General features: G+C 43.8%; 1 protein-coding gene and 1 long non-coding RNA gene across 3 annotated transcripts in view; one reads left to right on the plus strand and one right to left on the minus strand.

Annotated features, from left to right (window-relative positions):
- Positions 1-25,390, minus strand: part of ANTXR1 (ANTXR cell adhesion molecule 1) — a 235,082-nt gene that overhangs the window by 18,048 nt on the left and 191,644 nt on the right. Inside the window, exon 18 of one of the 2 annotated variants that reach the window (XM_037806756.1) lies at positions 13,014-13,055. The exons of the other annotated variant lie outside the window; for it this stretch is intronic. Coding sequence (XP_037662684.1) covers positions 13,029-13,055 — 27 coding nt within the window. The 3' untranslated portion in view covers positions 13,014-13,028. Of the gene's footprint in view, positions 1-13,013; positions 13,056-25,390 lie in introns of those variants that run through there. 2 annotated transcript variants of the gene reach the window in all.
- Positions 1,223-15,782, plus strand: LOC119512209. The gene is made up of 3 exons (XR_005212338.1): positions 1,223-1,604; positions 8,268-8,946; positions 15,497-15,782. It is a non-coding gene; the product is annotated as an uncharacterized LOC119512209 (long non-coding RNA).

Consider the following 25,390-nt stretch of genomic DNA (forward strand, 5'->3'; position numbering starts at 1 on the left):
TCATCAAGATATTTAAGGTATTTGCATAGATTTGAACTTTCTACACAGGAAATTCTTACAATTAAATCTCCTTATTGTGGTGATACTCTTTTTGTCATTCTTAATATTATACATATTTATATGTTATGACTTTTTTTATTTGGCTTTCAAAGATATGTCAATGATATTGGTATTTTCAAGGAAACTACTATAGATTTATTTCTCAGTTCTACAGTTTTTTCTTTGTTTTCATTAATTTCTTGTTTCTGCTTTCTGTGGATTTTTCTGTATTCTTTTCTAATCTTTAAATAAATGCTTAGCTCATTTTTTTTTTGTTTAATAGTGAGAGAATTTAAGGCTATGGATTTTCCAAATCCCATAAATTTTTACTGTTCAGCATCAATTGTCATTATTTTCTAGAATGCCAGTAATTGCTATTTTGATTTCCCCTTGGACTCAACAGTAAATTATAAGAGTGTTTCAATAATTCTAAGCATTTTAAAAAAAGTTTAACCTCTTATTGCTGACAGCTTGTGTGTGTGTGCGTGTGTGTGTATGTGTGTGTGTATGGTGTGATGGGAAAATGTGGCCTGTGAAAAATACACTTCTTCCCTTTTTTTGAGTTTTCTTTGTGGTTTAAGTTATTTTTTACAAATTTAAAAAGTAATGTGAATTCTGTATTTGAAAGGTGCATTGTTTGATAAGTATCAATTCATCAATTTTTATTAAATTAGTTAAATAAGCTATGTATATTTTTTTCATGTGCTCGATTATTGAAGTCCAAGGATGATGTGGGCTAACTAACTTTTTCCCCCAATACTTCAAACAGTTATATTTGCTCAAAGTTTACTTTCCTGCTTCAGTCACTGGGCCATCCAAGAGTAGCAGGAAGGGGGCACAGTCAGAACAGTCATGACAGAGAGAATTTCTTCTCTTCCAAAGAGAATTCTCTCTTCCTGTTTGTGGAAAGGAATATGCAAAGATGACTGCCATGTTTTTCCCTCCGATATGCCTCCTCTACACCATCAATTCTTTCCCCTCCCTCCACTGTGAGGAAGAGTCTATTCCTCCAGTCCCTTGAATCTGGGTTGGTTTGTGATAGTTTTGAATAATAGAATATGGTGGAAGTGATGTTGTGCCAGTTTTGAGCCTGACTTTAAGAGGACTGGCAGTGTCTGCTTCCTGTTTTAGGTCTCCTGAGCCCCCATATAAGAAGTCCAGTTACTCTGTGGGGAGCCGGAGGGGACAGGCATGTGAGGAGGAAGCCATCTTGGACGTCTTGGCCAACCCAGCTTCAGATTGACTCCAGCCCTAGCCCTCTCTGACTGCAACCTCATGAGAGATCCCAAGTGAGAACTGTCCAGCTGAGCCCAGAACCCCACAGAACTGCTGGAGAAAATAGTACATTGTTGTTTTAAGGCAGTATGTTTTGGAGTGGTTTGCTACAGAACAATACTGGAACAGGTAGCTGTGTATAGGAGTTGCTGCTAGTTTCCCATTTTCTTGGACTCGGTAACTTGGCACCCTTACCAGAGGTGCTGATAAAGATCCAGATCTGGCTCTACTCATTGCCTGATTGGCTAGAACTTTACACATCTGGATGACAGAAAGATACAACTCCAAAGGTAACCATCATGAATTCCCCTGTCCTGTTTTGATTGCCCTGCACTTTCTGTTATACAATATAAGCTGTTATGGTGATAAGAAATGGCTGAATTGAGAGAGGACTGGGAAGATTTTGCAATATTGAAAGGGTTTAGCCTGTTTACACACTTGTGCAAGCTTACTCGTGTGAGTGGTCCTGTGACATCCCATCACCTACTCCCATGCTGCCAGTGGGTAGTTCAATGTTGAAAAGTCTCCCTTGATTCTGCAGTCAAGTTAAGCACATGTGCTCAAATTGCCATTTTGACCTGAAGTCTTCATACAGTAGTTTAAAAATTACTTTGACAGAGAGAAAGTACAGTAAGATAAATAGCCTTGCCACCCAAATGGTAATGGATGAAGTCTGTCCTAAGGCGATATGAAAGTCTGGTAAGTGCCCATGTCTAACCTATGCCTTTAAGGTGGCAGGATGTGAGTTAGCAACTATAATCCATGATGTGTCATACAAGTGAATGAATTAGTAATCCAAACAGAGAAGGACTCGCTCTGATGACCCCTGAGGAAGGTCAGTACGCCATTGCAGCCAACAAAGATGAAAACATACTGGGTGACATAGAAATTGTTTCACAAATATAACCTCTTGCCTTGGTTCAATGCTCAAATGCCCTCTTTAAACCTTATTATACAAAGCCATGGATATTATGTTTGTACCTTTCTAGTTCTAACTTACACATCTCAAAAGCAAAGCAAAGCAAAATGAAACAAAAGCAAAAAGGACTGGGGAAAGGAGATGCAGGAAAAATGATCAAGAGGTCAGAGGATTGTCAGTGGGGTTTGACTTGAAAAAATCCAGACCTTTTGGGGTAGCAAGACAAGAGACTTATGTAGAGACACCATGGGTAGGACACCTCAGGAATGAGTAACTTTAGAGGTGGAATAAGTTGAAAACATTTGTCACACAAGAGGAAGCACATGTTGAATGCTCTGATCCAGCATGGCCTGCCCTAAATATTGTTTCCTAAATCTTCTTTTCTAAAAACTTTGGTGCTGATCATCCTCTTCTCGTCAGTGGCATCAAGTCCAATGCATGCTCCATGAGTCCTGCCAACCAGTGCAACAATTATTTCTGCAGAGAACCTGGTTTTAATAGACCCTTTTGGATGGGTCTCAGTAATAATGTTTCTTTAATGTACTTTTTTAAGATTTAAATAAACACTGTGGCGTGTTCCTGCTGAGTGAGTGAAAGTTTGACCCAGGATGAACTAATTTTATTTCATCTTCCTTCTCTCCCTGTCTGTCCTCCCCAGTCAACGGTCTTGAGAATATTTTTCCTGTCCTTGTCCATGTCCCCAGTTAAATGACTCTAACCATTTAGAACCATCATTAGTGTAGTCTTTCTATTTATTATTTTATTTATGTTGAGGTATTTGCCTTGAAAAATTGGTGCCAGGGGATAAATTGACTGAGACTGAGGGGCCAAGAGCATGATTTAGTTTGGACATGAACATGTAAAATTATGAAATTATTTATTCATCTGGTGCAGAGATCCCACCTCATCCTGCCCCTATATCACGGATGAAGCTTTGCTTTTCCTTTTGTACATCATGAGGAATGCCATCTTCAGGGTCATTTCTTTTCATATATCATTTAGCTACCAAAGTGCCTTCCCCAAAGTGGAGGGGATATTAATGAAAACACAACAAAAGCACACTTTGTTTTTGTGATTTCTATATTGTTCCTGGTGAGTAGTGCCCTAAAGGGGTAAGTGTCTTCTAGGTTCTCAGCACCTCTTACACACACACACACCAGTTTCCTCTCCTATGACTCTGTTGCACTAGCCAAGCTCCCTACCTATACAAGCTCATTTGATGGACCAGTTGTTTGTAAAAAGTGAAAAGTTTCATGGTAATCACAGCTACCACTCACTGAGTGCTCACCCTGGGCCACGCTTGGTACTGATTGTTTTATATCCACCATTTTATTTTGTCCTCCTAACTGTACTGTTGATACTTCAGATTATCTTGATTCAGAAATACTGAAACCTAGGCTCAGGCAGGCTAAGGAATTTGCTCAAGTCATTGCTGCAGGAAAGTGATGGAGCAGAAAGTTGAATTCAGGTCTGTTTAACTCTAAATTTTATACTCTTTGTGTTGAGCTCCACATACTTTTGGATTGGAATACATCTCGGGCAGAATAAATCAAGAAGCAAGGCCACTTAATAGAGTTAAGTGTAATATAATACATTTGAGAATTTGCTTTGGGTTCCAACACTTCTACCCACCCACTGTTCTCTCCCTGCTTTCCAAGTTTCCATTTCTTCCTTCCTCAGGACTTCAGTGCCCTCCGCTGCCCTATGTATTCCTATCCTTCCTTCCAATCAAAACTTGCTTGTCCAGTGTGCCTCTCTCTTTCAGTCCTTCTCTGGGCTTTCCAAATGATAAACCTCTAATCCATGATCTGAGTCAACTCTGATGGTTTATTCCTTAACATACTCTTTCTTTCCATGGACACAAATATATACCAATATATTGTTTCCTAGATCCATATCCAGTTTCTTCCTTCAGCAGTGGAACCCTTGAATTTCACTGGGCACAGGACCACCTAATAGTGATTGTACTTCCCAGCATCCCTTGCATAAGTCAGTTCAAGAGGCAGTAAATGATGCTGAGAGCCTGGCTCCAAGTGGTACACAAATCTGCAGCTGGGTGTGGCCTCCCTTGCACTGATGTAACCTAATTTCTGGCGAGGTGGATGTGAGCAGAAGTGATGTGTACCAAGTCCAGGACTATGCAGATGAGGGCCACACTCTGGGGATGGTGAAGAAACAAGACGGAAGGAGCCTGGGCCCAGATAGCATGGAGCCGCCATATTGACCCTGGACAGCTCATCCCCAGAGGGTTAGGGTGAGTGGAGAAATGTCCTATCTGGTTGAAACCTGTATTATTTTGGACTTTTGCTAGATCAGCTGAACCTCTAACCTAAGTAACATAACTCCTAAAGGGAACCCCCCAAAGATAGTATTTTATTCTGGGCATTGGGATGCAGGATGGGCTACTGTGGTGATCTACTGGGAGCAGACTGTGTTTTGGGGTGCCTCTTAATTTCGAGCAGGCAGTTGGCTGCCCACCCAAGCTTTCCGCAGGCTGCCCCCCTGCCCTGCTGTCTCTGAGGCATCTTCTGGGTGTTTCCTGGACTTGTCTGCTTATCAGGTAATGACTGCTATGATCTTGCCAGAGAGCCTCTCAAAATGAAGCCAGTGGAAGACAGTAAGTGGAGAAATCTTATGGCTGATGTTGGTGATCGCCAGACACAGAAATGGAAAATTTACAGCACTTGCAATCTGGGATTTGCTTAGGAGTAAAAATCATCAATTTAGGTTATCCAACCTCAAAACTGTTTTCAGGCTTCCACTGGGCCCCAGTACTCTTCCTGGACATGAGACCATGTAGAATTGCCTGAAATTAGACCAGGAACCGGGGTCAAATTGCCTCATTTCCATGGTGTAGGAAATTTAGGATGCACTAATTAACTATATGTGATAATTCTCCCTAGGCTGGGCTGAGCTTAAGTTTTGTATGATCTGGCAAGAAAAGATTTTCTAGACTGATACTGTATAGTGAGACTGAAGGAGCAAGCTTTAGGAGAGGAAAAATATTTAAATCATTTTGGAAAGAGTTAGGGTATAAACTATAGTAAAGCTTTTTAGGGATATCAGCATCTTAGATGTAAATAAAAGATGCTGCTAATTACCAATGCATTTTTTTTTTGAAATTTTTTAAAATTCATTTTCATTGAGATATATTCACATACCATGCAGTCATACAAATTGTACATTCAGTTGTTCAGGTGTGCGTTCATCACCAAAATTAATTTTTGAACATTTTCATTACCACACACACAAAACTAGTAAGAATAAAAATTAAAGTGAAAAAGAACAATTGAAGTAAAAAAGAACACTGAGTGCCTTTTTTTTTTTTTTTCCCCCATTTTTCTACTCATCCATACACTGGGCAAAGGGCAGTGTGGTCCATATGGCTTTCCCAATCACACTGTCACCCCTCATAAGCTACACTGTTATACAATCATCTTCAAGGTTCATGGGTTCTCGGTTGTAGTTTGATAGTTTCCGGTAGTTACCGCTAGCTTTTCCAATTCATTAGAACCTAAAAAGGGTTGTCTAAAGTGTGCGTAAGAGTGCCCACCACAGTGACCTCTTGGCTCCTTTTGGAATCTCTGCCACTGAAGCTTATTTCATTTCCTTTCACATCCCCCTTTTGGTCAAGAAGATGTTCTCCATCCCACGATGCCGGGTCTAGATTCCTCCCCAGGAGTCATATTCCACATTGCCAGGGAGATTCACTCCCTGGGTGTCAGACCCCACGTAAGGGGGAGGGCAGTGATTTCACCTGCCCAGTTGGCTTAGCTAGAGAGAGAGGGCCACACCTGAGCAACAAAGGCATTCGGGAGGAGTCTCTTAGGCACACTTATAGGCAGGCCTAGTCTCTCCTTTGCAGCCACAGTCTTGCCAAGGGCAAGTCCCGTGGTAGGGGGCTCAGCCCATCAAACCAATGCATTTTTTTGGACTCAGCAGAGACCTCTATTTGGTAGGACCGTGCCTGCCTCATTTCCCTTTATTTAAATAGACCCTCCTGGTTGCACAAGCCCTTACCAGGACTGCAAAAAGTTGCTCCTAACTGCAGAATTCTCAGTTTCCTCCTCTCACCAGTGTATGTTTCTGCTCCTGGCTTTCTGGACCCCTGTTTTGGTTCCCAGGCTCACCCATTATTACAGAACTAGCTTTGCCCTTTATCTCTTCTCTGGCTTCCTGACCTGCTCCATGTCCTTCTCTGTCTGACTGACCTTTCTCCAGCCCCACCGGACAGGTGAGGAGCACTGCTGTGTGGCAGGTGATGACATTTACCTGACAGGAATAAGGCTGCCTCTGAACAATGTGCAAATCAGGATTTTTGTTAATTTTACTCTGTGCTCCTCTCTTCTTACACTTTGATTTAAATCTAACTCAGTAAGGTTACCCTGTACAATTCTATTTGCTGGTTTGGCACCAGCGCTTTGGGAAGGCACCTTGCTCGCTGTAAAAAAGCTTCTTCCTGCTCACCTGGTTTAGAGATTTAGACTGCAGGAAACAGCTGTAAGTCACAGAATATTGAAGGGGTTTGAAGGCATCTGAGATGCTGCTTTATATATGTTAACCAGTTCCTTGCCTCCAAGGAGTGAGAGGAAGGAAAGTTTTCCCAGGGGCTCTGGTCTGTATCAGAAATGAGCAGAAGGCAGCCACCCTCTTCCTCCAACTAGTCAAAGCTGACTTCTTTCCTGCTTCCTAACTGGCCCCTTTCCAATCCACCCACAGAGCAGCCAGATGTGCTTAACCATCACAGGATCATACCACTTAGCTGCTCAAATTCTCCCCCAGCTTCCCAGGGCTCAGGAGCTGAAATCTGAAATCCTGACATGGGCTACGAGGCCGTGCATTATCAACCTCATCTCCTGCCTCCTTTAAAATCCATGGTCTTCTCTACTCCGGGATCTTAACATTTGTTCTGCCTGGAACACTTTTTCCCACAAACTTTGCTGGGCTAAATTCTACTCACCCCTTATGTCTCAGCTTCAGAGCCCCTTCCTCAGAGATGGTTTGCTTGGCCACATCCAATCCCAGTTAGGCCTGCTTGGAATCTCATGGTTTCCTGCACATCTTTTAAACAGTCTTTGTAATCATTTATATATGTAATTAGTCTCTCTCTCTCTCGCCACTATACTTAGTGCAAGCTCTTTGTTCATCACTGTATTCTCCTTACCGTTTGGCACATGGAAGGGCTGCCAAAGATATTTGTGAAAGATAGGAATGAATACGCAGACCCTACTTTCTGGGAATGTGATGAAACATTTGTCAGATACCACATTAAGCCTCATGAGCATCATTATTCTATTTGCATGCAATGGATGAGCAAATGCCATTTCTCAACCTGGTAATCGCTCCCAGACGATTTCAGATGTTGGGAGGTTCCCATAGCATAGGGGCAGTAGTTAGCGTCTGCAGAAGCGTCTTACAAAGCTCCTCCTATTTCAGGAGTACATTTGCTGAGAGCTTTTGGAAATCCCACGCTCCTATGTTAGCACCCTTGGATATGGACTTTGCTTGCCTATCACTTACTCCCTCAAACAGGAAGCTGAAGGTGCTTTGCTGAATTTCTGAGTAGTAACCCCAATAAGGCTGAGCAACATTTTTGGTCACTGAGGCCATGAGAACACATGACTTGTCACATTAGAAGAAAAACACGGTCCATTCAGCCTAGAATTGTTTTCTCTAGAAGCATAAGGTTGTTCTCTTTGATAAACTTTGTAATTTCCTTTAAAAACTTATTCTACTCCAAGTCTTCAAAAGCATCTCTTTATAATTTTGCATTGAACTACCTGCCAGGCAGGCAATGAACTCTCCAACTCTGGAGGTCTACTTTGGAGCTACTCTGGAAAGCCTCTTCACTGCGAACCTTATGGGGCTGACTCTTATACTAAAAGCTACAGTTACTAGTCATCATCTACCTCAAGAGCTGGGGGCTGGGCTAGGCACTTTGCAGGCTGAATTGAATCATACACAATAGGTTACCTTTTCATTATACCCATTTAATTAAGATGTTCAATTTAAGTATTCGATTTCTGTCTTACAGATGAGGAAACGAAGACGCAGCATGACTGATTTTCTCCATGGTAGCACAACTCTGCAGCCAGCGCTTGAATCCAGGTCCCTCTGACTCTACTGAACATCCTCTCTCCCCTTCCCAAATGCCCCATTCAGAGCACAGGTCCAGGTATCAGAAGATGTACATCTAGCCCCCTCTCAACTAGAAGCTGGGAGTGCGTCAATGAGCAAATGGCACAGCCTCTTTGGGTCTAGTTACCTCAGAATAGGGGTTGTAAATCCAATGCACCGGTGCAGCAGTGGAAGGAGCTGCAGGGGCTCCAGAAGCACGACGGACCTGGAGGAGACTGTATGCACAATTGCCCAGATTATCTCCCCAGCATCCGTTGAGGCTGCTGGAGAGTGTTGGCTATTTCTTGGAACTCTGGAAGGAGGTGACAACAGGAGGAGAAGATGAGTTGGGAGGATGGAGGAAGATAGACTCTCCTCTCCCACGAACAGGGAGGAGGCAGGAAAAGGAAAGAACGAGTTGGAGACGGCTTGCCCATTTTGTCTTCCTACAAGGCTGCAGGGTCCAATAACCTCTTCATGAGTTACAAGGCTCCAACCCACAGGAATCTTATGAATGGAAACCTTAGAAGGGAGTTAAAGGTGGAAAAGTGGGGTGCCCCTCCAGGATCTGTCACTGCACAGCTGCCTGACAGCAAGTGAGTTTGTTTCAGTATTAGGAAGGCAGGGGAGACACCAATTTGCCAATGTCAACTGAAAATTGGATGCTCTGTTGAAGAGGAAAATTGTCAAAATCAGAAAGGGTAACCCAGGAAAATGCTGTCTGGAAGGAGACTCAATTTGGAGGCAAAAGCAAAAAGACCATTGAGATCACTGAGTCTGATCTTTTCTTTTAGACATGCGGGCTTTTAAGTGACTACATCAGTGTGGGTCCTTGGGTCCCACAATGAGTTGTTGATCTTAAAAACTGAAATGCTCATCTAATGAGCATGGGGCGGTCATTTTTATAACTATAATAGCTACAGTTTATCCAAGTATTACCTATGTTATCCTAAAACCTCATCACAATCCTATCAGGTAGGGGTTATTATCCCATTTTATAGACAAGGGAATGGAGGCTCTGGAGGGCCTTCTCTGGGGCCATGCAAGTAGTAGATAGAAGGACCGAGCTGCAAACCGTGTTTGGTCTGACTCTGAAGCAGGTGTGCTGCCCCTCAATGCCGCGGCCTCTCAGTTGCGCCCCTTTGCATTTCTCCAGCCTCCAGGAGGCATTACAGACTTTGCTGTCTATGGGGAGAGGGGACCTCCATGCTTAGCTGGGACCCCTGGCTGGGTCCCAGGGCCTGCTCACAGAGACCAGCTCTGGAGTGAATTTAGCAGGAAAGCCAAATAAATCCCGTAAACCCAGACGGTCCAGGGAAAAAGAAAGGTGACCTCATGCTTAGTAAGAACAATCTTTGTTCAGTCTCCAAAGACTCTGCAATGAGTGGGGGGGTGCTTGTGGTTTGGCCCAAACCCCCTTCTTGTGCCAAGGCCACAGACCCCCTTCCAGTTCACTAAGGAAGAGGATTCTTGAGGCTGAGAGGTATGGCTGGGACCGAGGCAGAGGAATGCAATCGTGAGGCAATATGGGACACTCCATCACTTCTGCACAACTCACTACATTTATCTGGGAACTCTTAGCTGTGAAATGGTAAAATAATGCATATGTAAAAAAAAAACAAAACAAAACCCAGTTGCAACAGCAGTACTCCTATCCTCTTTTGCTATCAGAATGTTCACCTTGGCCCTTTTATGTTTTTCAGCCTACTTTCTTTGAGAGTAGGAACTTTGTTATATTATTTGGTCTAAAGAAGCTTCTGGAATAGTATTAGACACTTGCTAGGTATTCAATAAATAAACTGCCTAAAGGGGTTGAAGAACCGTAAGTTGGGGAGGCAGCTGGGGAGGACTGCATTGTCAGTTTCTCCTAACTCATTACTCTTTCTCAACTCTCTTCTTCGTCCTGTTTCTTTCTTTGTTTCTCCCCCACGTATGACTTTAACGCCTCTGGGGAGTGAGCTGAGTGAGACTCCAAAACCTATTTGCCTTAATACTTCCTCTTCCTACCCCCTACACTGGCATGTTCAGCCTATCATCTGGGCAGCTCGTGGAGACCTCTGTTAAAATGTCAAGGTTTTACCCAGAAAGGAAATTCACTGGACATTGGGACTCACCAATCTGTGGGGTCTTCAGCATAATTATCTATACTTTTGAGGCCAAGAAAGGGGAAAGGGCACTCTAGTCTGTTAAATGTTGGGGTGGGTAGTGGTCTGGAGAAAGGGACATGAGAAAAATCAAATTTTGCTGGGAGTTGGATAGGCCCAAAGGATAACAGTGTGCAAAGCACTAAAGAGAAAGGGTGTGAGGGGCTAGCTGAGAGGTTGGTATGAGAGCTGGTCCACCCAGCAGGGAGTTCCCAGAGAGAGGAGGGGGGGGGTGGCACCAAAGATGTGTTGAAACATCTTTCTTATTTTTTTTCAAAGAGAGAGAGAGTTATACTGCTAGGTGCAAAGCAGGAGAGCAGATGGCCTATTGGCCCAAAATGCGTTTCCCTGAACTGCAGTAATTCTGATAGTTTTACACTATCAAAAGATGGGCAGGTTTTAGGATAATGAGCACAGTGGTCCCAGATGATGTAATTAGAGGTGATTTAATTATTGAGCATGTGCAGATTGTTCACATGTGTTTAAGTACCTTTTGACCTAGGGCTTACCTTTCCAAGCTTGTATAAGGAGCCTAAGACAGATTTATTTAATTTCCAAGGAGATTTCTGTTAATATGTTAGTCAAATGGTTTAATGTGGACTAATCCTAAAGGTTTCAATATTTTGGGAAAACTTCCACAAAAGGAATGGGAGTTGAATTCCTCTGCCCCCCTGTGTCATTCTTGGGGGAGAATGATGCTTTCAAAGCTGTCAGGGGCCTTGGATTTACATGGTTTTGGGTGGCAGAGCAGCTGTGCAGGATCTGACCTGAGAGATGTGTATGGGGATAACTGTATGGGGTTGTGCCAGGATGTTTGACCATCCTGTATGTTCTTGGGGGGAGACAGCCTGAGTTAAAGGAGTGCATTGTAGGTACTTTTTGTGGGAATGGAATGCATCCAAGGGACTTCAGAAGCTTGGTCCCCACTATAAAAGGGCATTTACTTGCCTGGGTAGGGATTTCGGTGTGGGGGAGGGACAGAGAGGGAAAAAGATGGTAAAGAGAAAGAGAAGACCACAAAAATGGCCCAGCATTTCATTTCTTGCACAAACAGAACAATTTTATGAGGAACTTAGCTTAAATCGGAGGTAAATTTTGATCTGATTACCTTCAACCCACTTTCAAAGTGTATTGGCACAATCTTTAGTCAATAAAAAAACCAAACGTGATTTCAACCAACTGCTTTCAAGGAGGCTGTTACCATATAAGCATCACTTCTTATTTGAGTCTCTGAAATACTCATCATACACAGCTTGATCAAAAGGGTAATATCTTTTATAGGAATAAAAGAAAATTCCCAAAGTCCATATGTCTTGAAAATATCTTTTGAAGAGATCCTATTTTTTTTTTTTTTTTTTCATGTTGCTCGTGTCAGAAATAACTTGGAATCTGTGTTGCTACAGGTCATCTTTTGAAGGCTATTGACACAGTAGCTGGTTTTTTTTTTACCTTAAATGTTACTCAGAAGGCAGGGCCTCTGGCCGTATTGGTATAGGAGACTGAAGGCTCCTGGCTTGACCAGGGGAGATGAGAGCTTAGTTTATGCACCAGAGTTTCAGACTCAAAGAGAACAGTGGAAGTGTGGTTTTGTTTACTACACAGCCAATGATTAACTGAAATCAGGCATACTCCTATGTCACAGATTAAAGACATCCTCTGTAATATTATAATTTTCAGCCATTTCCTCTTTTTAGGCATTTCATATTTGTTTCCTTAGTCAGGGTCTTGACTAATTTTCAGATGCTCTTTCTTTTGACACATCAGTTTGATTATTCTAATTTAAAGGATACAACACACAATGAAATTGTTAAAATCGTAACCATTTTATACAAAAAGATTGAAACATTTTTTCATCATTGTAATAACTGTGATGATGATGATGATGTTTCCCAAAGTGTTGGCCCTTGTTTGCCTTAAGAGTGACCTTGGAACTAAAGAAGACAATCTTGAGTTACTCTCTTCATAGATAGTTATCCTTTTAAGGATAGCATTCCTTATAGTTTCATTGTGTAATAAAGAAGCAAGAAAACTCAGTTTTTCTTCTCCCCAGGTTGGTAAATTAGTAGGAAGGAAAACTTGTCAAAGCAAAGTGAGAAGACACTGGGTAAGAAAAGTACAGAGGACTTGGAAAGGAAATCAGCTAGATGCATAGCAGTTGCTATTTGGGTGAAGAGTAATGTAAGAGGTTGCTTCTAATATCATCCAAGAGAGGACCTGGTGCTGAGCAAGGCATGGCCCTTCCTCTGGCTGCTGATGTCCAAGTGCAGGCCACAGGAGGCACTCTTATCCATACGACCCTCCAACCTATCCATGATGCTGGCTCTTGGCTGGTCCACCCTTGAAGTGATCTCAAGCCCCGGGCCATCCTTCAACCTGCACAGGCCACAGGGTGCCTTCTGAATAGAGGTGACCCAATGCCAGCTTGTTGCTGCTCGCTGGAAGAGAGGCCTTCTCTTGCTTCTCCACCCTGGAACCACAGGGGTTCCTGAAGAATGGAGTATGATTGTACTAAAGGTGCTCATTCTAAAGGCAAATCACAATAATTTCATATCTGAATGTACCTGAAAGAGCACAAGAAGGAGCAGTTTAAAAAAGGGATTGTAAAATTGTAATTTATGCAAAATAAAACCTCAAAGAAGGTTTTGGGTCAGTGGTGAGCTGAAGAAGGCTGGGCGCCTTTGCCCTGCTAACGTGTTCACAAATGTCAGATTCCCACCACTCCAGAGCACACCCCTCCCTTGTGACTGACGAGAGCCCTTTGAAAAGTTTATCACCTTGATATGCTAGGGCTGGGTCACTAGCTCACTGTGTCATGTTCAGCTGGAGTCTGAGAGTCTAAGGAAACCAAGACTAGGACGCTCCTTCTCAGAGTCTTTTCAACTCTTCACCCTCTTTCTCACCAGCAAAGGACTCCAGGGTCATCCCCACCCCCTTCTGGCCTCCTAATATTCTGACTAGTATTACAGTAGCCTTCTAAATAGTCTTTGGGGGAAAAGACAGTTTTCTTGGGTTCTTTGTGTACAACCAGAGAATTCATGACTAATGCCACAGAGAATGACCAGCTGCAACTTTGCACTGTGGGGAGACAGGGACAACCACGCGTCTGTCTTTCTGGAGTCAACACCTGGGAAAACACTGTCCCCTCAAAGACACTGGAAAGAATATTGGACCTGGGCTTTTTAAGCTCTCAATGTTTTTGATTTTTTAAGGTTTAGATCTTGGGCCGGTCTGCCAAAAACATAACCTCATCATACTCTGTCCCTGGGTCAAGAAAAAAAAAAAAAATCCTGACCTAAATGAAGATTGAATTTCATACCAAAGCTCTGACTCCAAAAAACCTTGGGGGATCACGAGGCACACAGAACGACAAGAAGACTAGAGAATGATTTTTAACAGTGGTGAGTTTGCAAACGAATGTTCTGGGAGACCTGACAGAAGTGAAGGTGGTGTTTGAAGACTCTGTAAAGCAAGCACTCCTCCCCCAACAGAGCTATCCTGATGTGCTGGGACACTCACGCGCCCTCACTACCCCTCACTCGGGCTTTATGTAATGGGCCGGAACATTTTTCCACTCACCAGGGAGTCTAGTTCTGACATCACAGATCCGGTTCTACCGCCAGCCCTGAAAACTCACATTTGCTTCTTTCTCTCTTTTCTTAAATTACCGTTTCTTTCATTATACAAGTAATTAAGGGCATTAAAATCTTTATGAGAGAGAGGGTGGGGGAGAACCAGGTTCACTACCCCAACACAACCATGGTTAATACTGGGAACTACATGTTTATTTCCACATTTCACCATTTTCATATTTCAATGGGTCCCCTATTTTTGGTTGATGCCACTGGAACCAGGGATCTTTTTTGTAAGAGGGGGAAGCTGAGTCCAGGCAAAATTTAATTGACTCATAGATAGTCTCTCTCTCGGGTGAGCTGTTCTCACAAATAGAACTGAGAATGCACAAGACCACTTTCACTTTATTCTTAGATCCTCTTTGTGCTCTCACTCACAGTAAGAGTTGAATTATGAGATAGGGACAAGATAGGGCTTTATCTGGAAAATTAAAGGAGATAATCTTTCAAACTGATTTATGGGAGAAAAAGAACCTCAAACAGTGATATCTCCTTCATGAGTTTTTACTGTATTTTAGGTGCATAAAATTGTATAAATACTTTTGAAAGGTGTCTTTAAATAGCTCTCAGTGGAAGGTGACTGTTTTGGGGGGCAGTGTCCACTGGGGTCTTGTCCTCTGTACTTGGAGGTACCTTTACAGCTTCTGGTCCTCGGGCAGCTGTGATAAATGTGTAGTGTCACTTAAAAGCCCCACAATGCTGCAAAAAATGCCTTCCCATATGCTTCCACTTCCCAGCACGTAAATGAATAGTCCTTAAATCTCTTCTACTCCTTAAATGATGTTTATTCATTAGAGCTTCATTCAATTAACAAGGATCATATGAGCTGTATTTCCTGCACATACTAAATGAAATTGCCCTTTATGCTTGATGTAATGATCCTTTTTTTTTGAGTCTCAGGAGGAATTTGATAGAGGGGAGAGGAATCATTTGAGCACAGGGACCTCCAGGGGCCAAATGCTCCATCCCTTAGTTTCATAGCTAGGACTGGCCCCAGCAAGCTCTGCTCAGAGAGAAGACAGTTGACTCTATCTATAAAATCCACCGGGGGAGAGTCAACTATTGCTACATAATTCATTTTAAGAAGTACATTCAATTTAAGCTAAAACATGCTAACACATCGTTTGGAAAGTAGTTTCAGAAAAATAAAGAACAATCTACAAATATCTGCCTCAAGAGTAATTATTATAATTTATAATTAGTATACGGTATAAAGAAGCCTTTTATGTTATATACACAAGTTGTAAATTTACTAGTGTCCCAGACCCAGAGATTTCAAAGCAATGACTTATGGCCTTGTCAGCCACAAACGGGAAAACTCTTGGGGATCGGTTGCCTATGTATCTACATTTAAGTGTTTCTCATCCCTCCAGACACTAGTGGCAACACCTGGTGCACGAGAAAGCCTCGTTTCAGAGATGATACCACGACTGCAACTGTTTGATTTTGCCTGGGAAACTCCAAGCCCTGCACAGCACCGTGCTACAGATCCCTTCGGCAACTCTGTGTGAAGAGGAAGGGGCAGGAATCATTGGTCCCTTATATGGCTGGGAAAACGGAGCCCCAAAGACTTAGGTTGGGGCACAGCTCCAAGGTTTCTTTGCAGCCATACAATGGCCTTGACTCCCTATACGGATATTTCTGTTAATTTTTTTTTTTGTCTTTTCAAAAGATGGAACTACCAAGAACATAAATGCTAATAACCAAAATAAACTTTGAGTTGGTTGGCCTCCTCGTTCTTTAAATCATGGCTCGAACTCCCCAAATTTAATGAAAAGCAAAAAAATGCTGTCTATGGTTTGAGTCTCTTTCCAACAAAAATTTCCTTGCAGTGTACTACTTTCATTTTCAACAGCTAAAAGCCTGTTCAAAGAAAAAAAATGCTGGAAGGATAGAGGAGCTTCTGGAAGGGCTGAACATAACAGGGGAGTGGAAGCTTCCCAAGACAGGAGCTCCTGCCCCCGGTGAACAACAGTGCACTTGGGAACTTTCTACCCTGTGATGAGTCCTGGCTGGGTGGGGGCCTGACACATGGGAGAACGGGGACAGGGTGCTAAAGAGAACTAGAACAGCTGGAACGATAGGCTTAATTCAACGAGATGGTACCTAGGAATAAAAGTCAGGTCTAGTAAAGAAAATCCACTGGTGAGGCACAACTAATCTGGGATGGAGGACCCGGCCCCAGTTCCAACCTGAGGGAAAGAGGATGGGGGTTTGGGGCTGTCTGGTCAACAGGAGGCAGCTGTGTGACATGATGGCCCAAGAGGGCGGGTGGGCTCTCAGGCTGCAATGGGAGGCCAGCCCCCTCCCTCGGGACACCAGAGCCTTTGGGATGACACCACACCTGCTGGGGTGCTATGGGCACCTCAATCAAGGTGGATTTGGGCAAAGCCTCCCGGGGCAGTGACCCATCATAAGTGTCACTTGGGCTACATGTTAAAAACACAGATGCCAAGCCCCACCCTACAGCCACTCAATCAGAATTACCCAGAGAATCTTAATACACCCTGAAATTGATTCTTATAATCAGAAAGTTCTGTGAAACATAAAGACAATGAATTTATTAAGCATATGGCACAGTGCCTGGCTCTTAGTAATGGACCCAATTATTAGGAATACAATCAATGGTGAATGAATAAATGAACAAGATCTAATCTCAGCCAGTTGGTTAAGGGAGTCCACTGATACCCTAATTTTTATCAAAGGGGTGTGTATTTCTTCTTCTGGAAGGCACTGGGATTTTAACTAGGTTCAACGTCCTTAACTCAAAGGGAGTAACATTTCTCCTTTTGAGGAATTTCTGGCAGGTGGGTTGGGGAGATACTTTTGCCCAGAAAAGTCTTTCAAATCACAGCAAGGGTCTCTGGCCCATTTTGCTTATGCATGTTCTCACTCAACCCCAAATATACTAGTATGACCACCAGAACCCTGGTAAGGAATCTGGGGGCTTCTTCCCAATAAGAGGCTGGCTCTGGGAAAAGCTGCCCATCCATAGTGGCTGAGAGGTTGGGGTCTTGGGTCTTGCTGGTTTAATTATTTTAGGCATTAGTTAAGTCCATGAAATTAAAAAACAAAAAACAAAAAACAAAACACCTTCCCCACATTCACACAAAACCAAACAATTCGATATGCTAGCCATTAGCAGAACTAAGAATGAATTTCCTGATGTCGAAATAAGGTAGCTATTAAAGCTCCTGGCTTGTTTTAATTGGACCTGGGCCTTGCAGACCAAAGTCTCTCCAGTCTTGGGAACCATCTATATTCTTTCTGCTTTGAGGGTCTCCACCCCAATTAAGTGGTGAATTCAGGTGGGGCAGGGATATGTAATAAGCCTTTGGTTTTCTGTGAGCCTTTTATTAGCGCTGTAAGCTACAGTGGCCAGATGGTCTGCAAACCAGCGTGGCTGGTTTCAACCTCTGGTGCTGAGTTGCTGTCTTGGGTTTGTTCCCAATGTGATTTGTGACTCCTGCTGAAAGCTGGTCAATGTCAAGGCAGGAAGTACCATCCCCGAAAGAGCCCCAGGCTCGCCCAGACACACAGGTGGAGGTGCTTTGCATAAAAGCAACCTGGCAGACACTGTCTCCTGCCCTTTTCAGTGAATTTCCAGCAGCCTTCTGTTCTTAACTTACTCATGTCACATTCGCATCATCCAGGCAGGAGGGCTAAATTCCGAGTTTTCTAAGCAGTCTGATGCATGGCTACAGAACATGGAATTGATTACTTTTAGACTAACAAAGACAATGGAATCTTTCCATTGACTTATCCTCAGTATGAAAATATAAAAGGATAACCCAACTCCTCACACCTCCATTTTTTCCCCAGAAATGAAAAATAAAGCTTAAAATTACTGAGTGTCAACTTTGTATTAGCACCTTTAGCTTAGTATTTTAAAAACAACTTGGTTTTAGACAGTGACCTAGAACTTCCAAAACTCACTGTAGCTGAATCTTGCCAGCTTAATTTTTAATCAAAGAGACAGGAGGTGACTCTTCTGCAATTTGCACATGAGGGCTGGGGAGGAGTGTGACTTCCTGGGCTGACACTGTTTTGAGGGGCCTCCCTCCCTGGGCATCTTTGTTTCCTTGGTGTTCAGAGACAATCTGAATCTGCCCATGAGATACTCTGTGTTCTCCTCTGAGAAACAGCTTCCTCCCAGAACCAGCCTGGCGCTAATCCACCACAGCCTCAGTCTCACCTGGGGGCAAATTCACAAACCAGGTGACTAGAAGGAGATTTCTTCTCTATGAGACTCTAAGCTCTCAGGGGAAGAGGGCCTTCCTAATTGTGCTGTGTCTGTATGTGTATCCCCTGCACTCACAGTCCTCTATCTGGGCCTGCTCCTTGCTCCAGCCTCACCCCTGACCCACAGTAGTTGATCAATATGACCATATTCTTTTTCTTGTCTTAGCCATGTGCTGAGCACTTCATGTGCAATATTGTGTTTAATATCCACAGTCCTCCCATGTGCTCATTTTTCAGGTTCAGGGAGGGTAATTATCCAAAACCACACAGTAAGTGGTAGAACTGGGTTTTAAGCCTGGCTCTGTGCCACTCTAAGGTCTCTGTGCTTACACTCTGAAAGCTAAGTTACTGTGCTAGTTTGAAGCTGTTATGGGCCCCAGAAGAGCCATAATCTTCTAATCCAATCTTGTTGGGTAGGACCTTTTGATTAGGTTGTTTCTTTGGAGATATGACCCACCCAATTGTGGGTGGGAACTCTGATTATATTATTTCCATGGAGGTGTGAACCCACCCATTCAGGGTGGGTCTTGATTAGTTTACTGGAGTGCTTTAAGAGAGCTCATGGAGAGAAGGAGCTCAGAGAAGCCGAGAGAGACATTTTGGACAGAAGCTAAAACATGTTATCCAGAGTTTGTCCCCGGGAGAGCTAACAGCCTATACAGACCCAGATGCTTGGAGATGCAGACAGAAAGACATTTGGAGATGCTAAGCTAAGAGATGAAGCCCAGAGTTTGCCCCTGAGAAGATAAGAGAGGACCCTCAGACACTTGGAGAGAAATGCCCTGGTAGACACAAGCAAGGATGCACAGGAGCTAAGAGAAAGAAGCCCAGACACATTTTGGAGAAAGGCACAGAAACAAGCAGCTAACCCCAAGAGAGGCCCAGCAGACTCCAGCCATGTGCCTTCCCAATGTGACAGAGAAGCCCCAGATGACATTGGCCTTTCTTTACTGACGGCATCCTGTTGTTGATGCCTTAGTATGGACACTTACGGCCTTAGAACTGTAAACTTGTAACTTAATAAATCCCTTTTATAAAAGCCAATCCATTTCTGGTATTTTGCATAATGGCAGCTTTTAGCAAAACTGAACAGCAACCCCGAGCCCTGAGTTGATGTTGCCGATAAGGAAATAAATACACTAAATGGAACGCTCCAAGACCGCACATTGTGCTCTTGCAAAAGGCAAGTTGTTCATCCTCTCCGATAGAGCCTAGAGTGATGAGGGATGAGGGAACCATTTTGGTGACCTGGACATCGGCCAGCAGCAGGGATGGGGGGACCTGAGGCCCTAAGCACTTTTGGTGGGAATTGCTGACTGGTGAGATTGACGTCAGCCCTTGGCAGGAAGCTAGAGCAGATTATTAAACAGCTGGCTTGTAAGCTCTGAAGACAGGAAACAGTGGTCATCCCTGAGAGCAAAGGTTTTCAGTGAGCAAACTGTGCCAAACCTCATTTTATTTTGCAAGCTTTACTAGATTCACAGATGGGGGCTGACAGAGATGTAATTTATCTGCATTTCAGCAAATCCTTTCTCATAGTGTCTCACAATACCTTTAGAGAGAAGATGGAAAGATGTGGGTTGGATTTTTAATTGCAATTTAGATGGTTCCAAAAAGGTTGAACAAACAGTGTTCAAAGAGCGTTGGGTAATGTAGAAATGACAATGGCCATTGATTTTGAGTCCTAAACACAGGGCCAAGGATGCAAGAAATACCTGGTCATATTAAACTCATAGGGAGGTCTTTGGTGCCCCATAAAAGGGCTCGTCCTTTGACTTAGCAAATGTTTATAGACTAGATGAGGAGTTTGGGAAATGGAGGGGGCAAGGTCTGCTCCTCTATCCAGGAAGGGAGATACAGGCGCTAGTGTCCATTTTCTGTTGATCTCTGGAGCTCAGACTCTCCAGGACAGGAGGATGGCTTTAGAAGACGGCAGGTCTTTCACGGTGTTTGGACACATTGGATATGATGGTTAGTTTTATGTATCAACTTGGCTAGGGTGTGGTGTCTAGTTGTTTGGTCAGACACTGACCTAAATGCTGCTGTGGAGGTATTTTGTAGATGGGATTAGCATCTACACTCAGGTGACTTTAAGTGAAGGAGATTATGTGGGTGGCCTCATCCAATCTGTTAGTTGGAGGCCTTGAATGCAAAGAACTGGGAGTTCTGGGAAGAAGAAGGAATTCTGCATTAGGATTATGCCCTTTGCTCTTTCCTAAGTTTTCAGCTGCCATCTTCCCTTAAGAAATTTTTATGACTTCAACATCACTCTTATTGGAATTTCCAGCCTCTGGCCTGCTACAGAATTCAGACTTGCCAGCCCCACCCCACAGTCACATGAGTCAATTCCTTACAATTTCTCTCTCTACCTAATTATCTGTCTATCTATCTGTCTATCTATCTATCCATCTATCTATCTTTCCATCCATCTATCTATCCATCTGTCATATCTATCATATCTATCCATCCATCATATCTATCTATCCATCAATCATCTATCTAATATGCCTCTATCTTTTATCTTCTGTCTCTGTCATCTCTCTCTGAATCTATCTTCTATCTCTCTATCTAATCCATCTCTATTTTCTATCTCTGTCTCTATCAATTATCTATCTATCTATCTATCAACTAACCTGTCTATATCTATCTATCCATCCATCTATCCATCAATCTACCTTCCTACCTACCTACCTACCTACTTACTATACATATATTTAATTGGTTCTGTTTCTCTGGAGGATTATGACTAATACAGTGTCTCATGAACATTTAGGGATTCTGGCGGGAAGGTTGAGAGACTACTGTGGGAAAATTATGTGTGTGTGTGGGGGTGGGGATAGTTTCCTGGCCCACCAACCTGTCTTGAACAAGATCATCTCCACTTATCTGTTTTTCATATTGGGCTTTTTGGTGAGATTTTACTTAAGGGAAGATTTCTCTTTTTGGCTAAAAAATGCTTGAAAACCACAGACTCTGATGATATTTAAGATTCCTTCTAGCTCTAAAAACTAAGCAGTTCTTAAAAATTGTGTAGGAGGAGGGAATGTTATACAATATTGGCTTCTCTCCCTTCCATTTCCCCTTTACCTGCTGGTACATTCCCTATTCATCAGTCTCCTGGCAAATCCCCCACCCCTATTGCTAGGCCCACTATCTTCTTTCTTGTAAGTGCCCCAGGCTTCCTCCTAACACTTTCTGAGGCCCTCAGAACTAGTCTTCACATAGCTTCTTGTATCAAATTGCCTTAAGTATAAATGACTGATGGCTTCCATTTACCCAGTGGGGATATTTGCATTGTTAAAGAAATCAAACTGATGAGATGAATTCTAATAGAATGTAAGCAGTGTGGTCAGGTGAAGAATTGGAGGAAGGGTTGGAGAGAGGCTTTGGGCCAGTGGAGCCTCCCTGAATTCTGTTTAGAGAAATGTGGCCATTTTCCCAGGTTCATTAATTCATTCAAAACTATGTTTTAAGCACCAACTATAGGCCAGCACTCTGCTGAGCACTGGGGGTAAATGTTGAGTAAAATAATCTCAGCCCTTACTCTCATAAAGTTTTCAATCTGGGAGTGGGTACTTTGCTTAAACATTAATTCATTAATTCAACAATTAGTCATTATTATTCACTGACTGTCTATTACATGCTGGGCATTGCTCTAGGAATTGGGATGTAGTGGTGAAAAAACCAGATGAAGTCCATGCCCTCATGGGGCTTATATTTAAATGAATAGGTAACTAAACGCTGAGATAAGTATGTAATGAATGTAAAAATAAAAATTTTGACTAGGTTCCAAGATACAAGAACTTCTAATGAGGTGCCTAATCACCCAATGCACATTTCCAAGTGAACGTCTATAAACTGGTTCCATGATGCTTGGATAGCTTGGCCAGATGAAGGATAAGAAGAGGGGTCCGCGTTAGGAGAAGGATTTGTGAAGGTATTTCTTGAAGGGAATTGTTGCTGTGCTATAAAGAATCTCCAGTGACCCTCCCACCAGGGGGGAGGGGGAAGGGTTCTATCAGCTTCACTTCAAGTCTCGTGAGGGGTGCTCCCATGGGGTTATTTGGAGATTTTAGGAATAGACACCCAAAGATGGAGAGCACAGCTCTCGCTAAGAAAGCCGAAGCAGCCTGCGGCAGCAGGTAGACATACCTGCCTTGGGATTGGCCTGGCCTAGTGTGGTGTGAATGTCTCCTGTGAGCCTGGGCCATGGGGAACAGAGATCCAGGATGGGGTCTTCTTGGATCCCATCCAAGGGGGCCATCAAGTAGGACAGAGGGACTTCATCAGCAAGAAGCTGGAGGGGAATGGTGGATTCCTAGAGGCTGTGGAAGTGGCCACACGCAAACACTGGGAATAAGGACACATTTGTCCATGTCAAGGAACCTGCAACAGAGAGAGGATCCAGAAGGAAGCTCCAAAGAGTACTCATGAGGAAAAGGGTTAGCATCAAACACCTGCTGGGCCCATGGAGCACAAAGTCAGCTTGTAATGGTCCCGCTTCAAGAAAGATCTACTTCTCCTACCTTGCCTCACCTGTCCTTACTTAGGAGGGGTAAGAAATTGGCTTACAAGCTGGGATGGGAGTTGGAGAAGAGAAGAGCAAAGTGGAGAGACAGCAAAAGAGGACAACCATATCCCTTCTTGTCACTGGGGGCATCCAGACCAGTGGGGGAGGAAAGAAGATTTAATGCTGGATCAAGTTTGAGATTTTGATTAAGCTCTTGGATTGGACTTTCCAACAACTGAATCTGGAGTGTGTTTTTGGTGGCAGACCTGCCTATAATCTAATAGTTAGCAGAAAAGTTACGGGGCCTGCTACGTAGAGGCAGGAGGAAAAAGCTCTCCTGATGAATCAGGGTTAAAAGTGGAGCAGGGAAACACAAACTAAAGGTTTATTCTGATCATGTCACAAGTCACCTTGCTCCAGATACCAGGTATCAGTGGTCTGAAAGGAGAGAAACCCAGTTCCCTGGGAGCTGGCCACAGAGGAATTGTCTAGCCTCTGGGGCCTGGAAAGTCCTGGCCTCCCTGAACTCTGGGGACTCCTCACAGGCCCCGGGAATGCTCCATGTGACCGGCTCTTCTAGATGCTCAGTTCCCGACACACAATCAGCTCTTTTCCCCGCACTGGATTGGCTGAGAGACAGCGGGGCGATGAGGCCCTCACTCTGGCTCGATCCTGCCCCGGCTGAGCCCCACTTGACATTGGGCTGCACTGGGAGCCAGCGGAGGGACCTGCAGAGCTGGGAAGACCCCTCTCCTGGCCCCCGTACTGGCTGATTATGCTCAGTGCTCAGTGCCCTGCCCACATCCCCTGGCTGCTGGTCATCGGCTGCAACTTGTAAAAGTCAGGGGAAATGTTGACGGGAACCCAGGCCTCGTGACATACAGGTTTGGGCTCTTTCCACTGACCACATTTGGGAGACTGATTTAGGTGTTGCCCTGACACTCTGAAATGGAATTTATGCATAAGCACGAAAGAAATACATCTGAGCATTTAACAGAGCATTGGAGAAGGGAATCTGGTGAACCTGCCAAGATGTGCTTCCATAGGATGAACTTTTCCAGGGTGGAACTCTGGCAAGATTGCTGGTCTTTGTAGAAGGTAACTAAGTCGAAAGAAATGAATTGACATCCCACCAAAAAAAAAAAAGGGCTCTTTCGGAAGATGGAACCTTGTTTACAACATGTGCTATTTTGTTTAGGTGGAAAAAATGAAGGTCTGGTCCACTTAGGTAAACAGCTCTTTTAAACGGGGTGCCCATTTTGGGTGTGAGTTAGAACCATGAAGCAGATGTGGGAATGTTTCTTGTGTCTCCATCTCAGAAAGGCAATTGGCCATTTGGTAGAAAATGAGATCAAGGCCTCCCAATCATGAGAAGCAGAGCTTGAAGCACTTGCACTGGGCTCCAAATTTGAGGTTTAAGCCCCAGCTCAAGCCGCTAGGCCTCTGGGGTCTTCAGACCCCTCCCGTGTTAAAGGAAGGCACTGGCTTCAGTGGTAGGAGCTTTAGTGATTATAAGGGTTACGTACTTTGTACTTTGTTAGTTATCTTGCTTAACATTTGGTACTAACTATATGTTGTATTATGTTGTTTAAAAAAATAACAAAAAATGGAGATATACATACACACACACACACACACACACACACACACACACACACACACATGCTGTTTCCTTAAGGTAAAGTGCAGGTGAGGTTAAGGGGTCACATTCTGTGCCCTTTCTCAGACACTGCAGCTGCCAGTTGGACCCGACACTCTAATGGGCACTGCCCTTCACTGGGGGGTGGCATGGGGCCAGCTCCATCTTCACCTCCAGGGTGGTGGCCTTGGCCTTCTCATACGTGGAGAACCTCATGGATCTTCTTTTCCACAAACTAGTCAACAGGGCTTTACCGGGGCTTTGCCTCCCCAAAGTACCATGTCTAAGATCCAGTGAGAATCAGTCCCTTCCCTGGTTTCCTCTCCTTCCTCTACCTCCTTTTTCCTGTCCTCCTCCCTGACTTGTTCCTTTGGGCTTCTTTGTTACCTCCTTTCTGCTTCTCCTCTTTTTCAACAGAGAATTTCCTGACCGCCTACTATGCACAAGGTATTCGAGTTATAAAGGGGTAGAAACTGCCTAGTAAGTGCTAAATGAGTATGACATAAAGCAATGTCATGAAAGTACAGAGGCAGAAGGTGTCTCCAAATCCTAGAGGGGACCAAGAGGGCTTTCCAGAGAAGGGCAGCAGGGTTGACTTACAATGAGAGAAGAGAAAGGGGCAGGATAACTTGGACTGGGGGATGGTGAGAGCAAGAAGTCTAGAGGCACAACGACTGAACCCATGACTCAGAGGGCAGGCTGCTGTGGCGGACACGTGGAGAGTTCAGCAGGGGCCTGATGGGCCATGGAGGATGATGCAGGGTGAGCTGCTGAGCCTAGCAGTTCCCCAAGTGTCTTCTATGGAACACTAGTCCCAAGTGATGCTTTTTGGAAGCAGGTCAGCAATTTCCATATTTGGGAAAGGCCATACACGAT

Source organism: Choloepus didactylus, chromosome 17 (assembly GCF_015220235.1).
Source record: "Choloepus didactylus isolate mChoDid1 chromosome 17, mChoDid1.pri, whole genome shotgun sequence".
Lineage (NCBI taxonomy): Eukaryota > Metazoa > Chordata > Mammalia > Pilosa > Megalonychidae > Choloepus > Choloepus didactylus.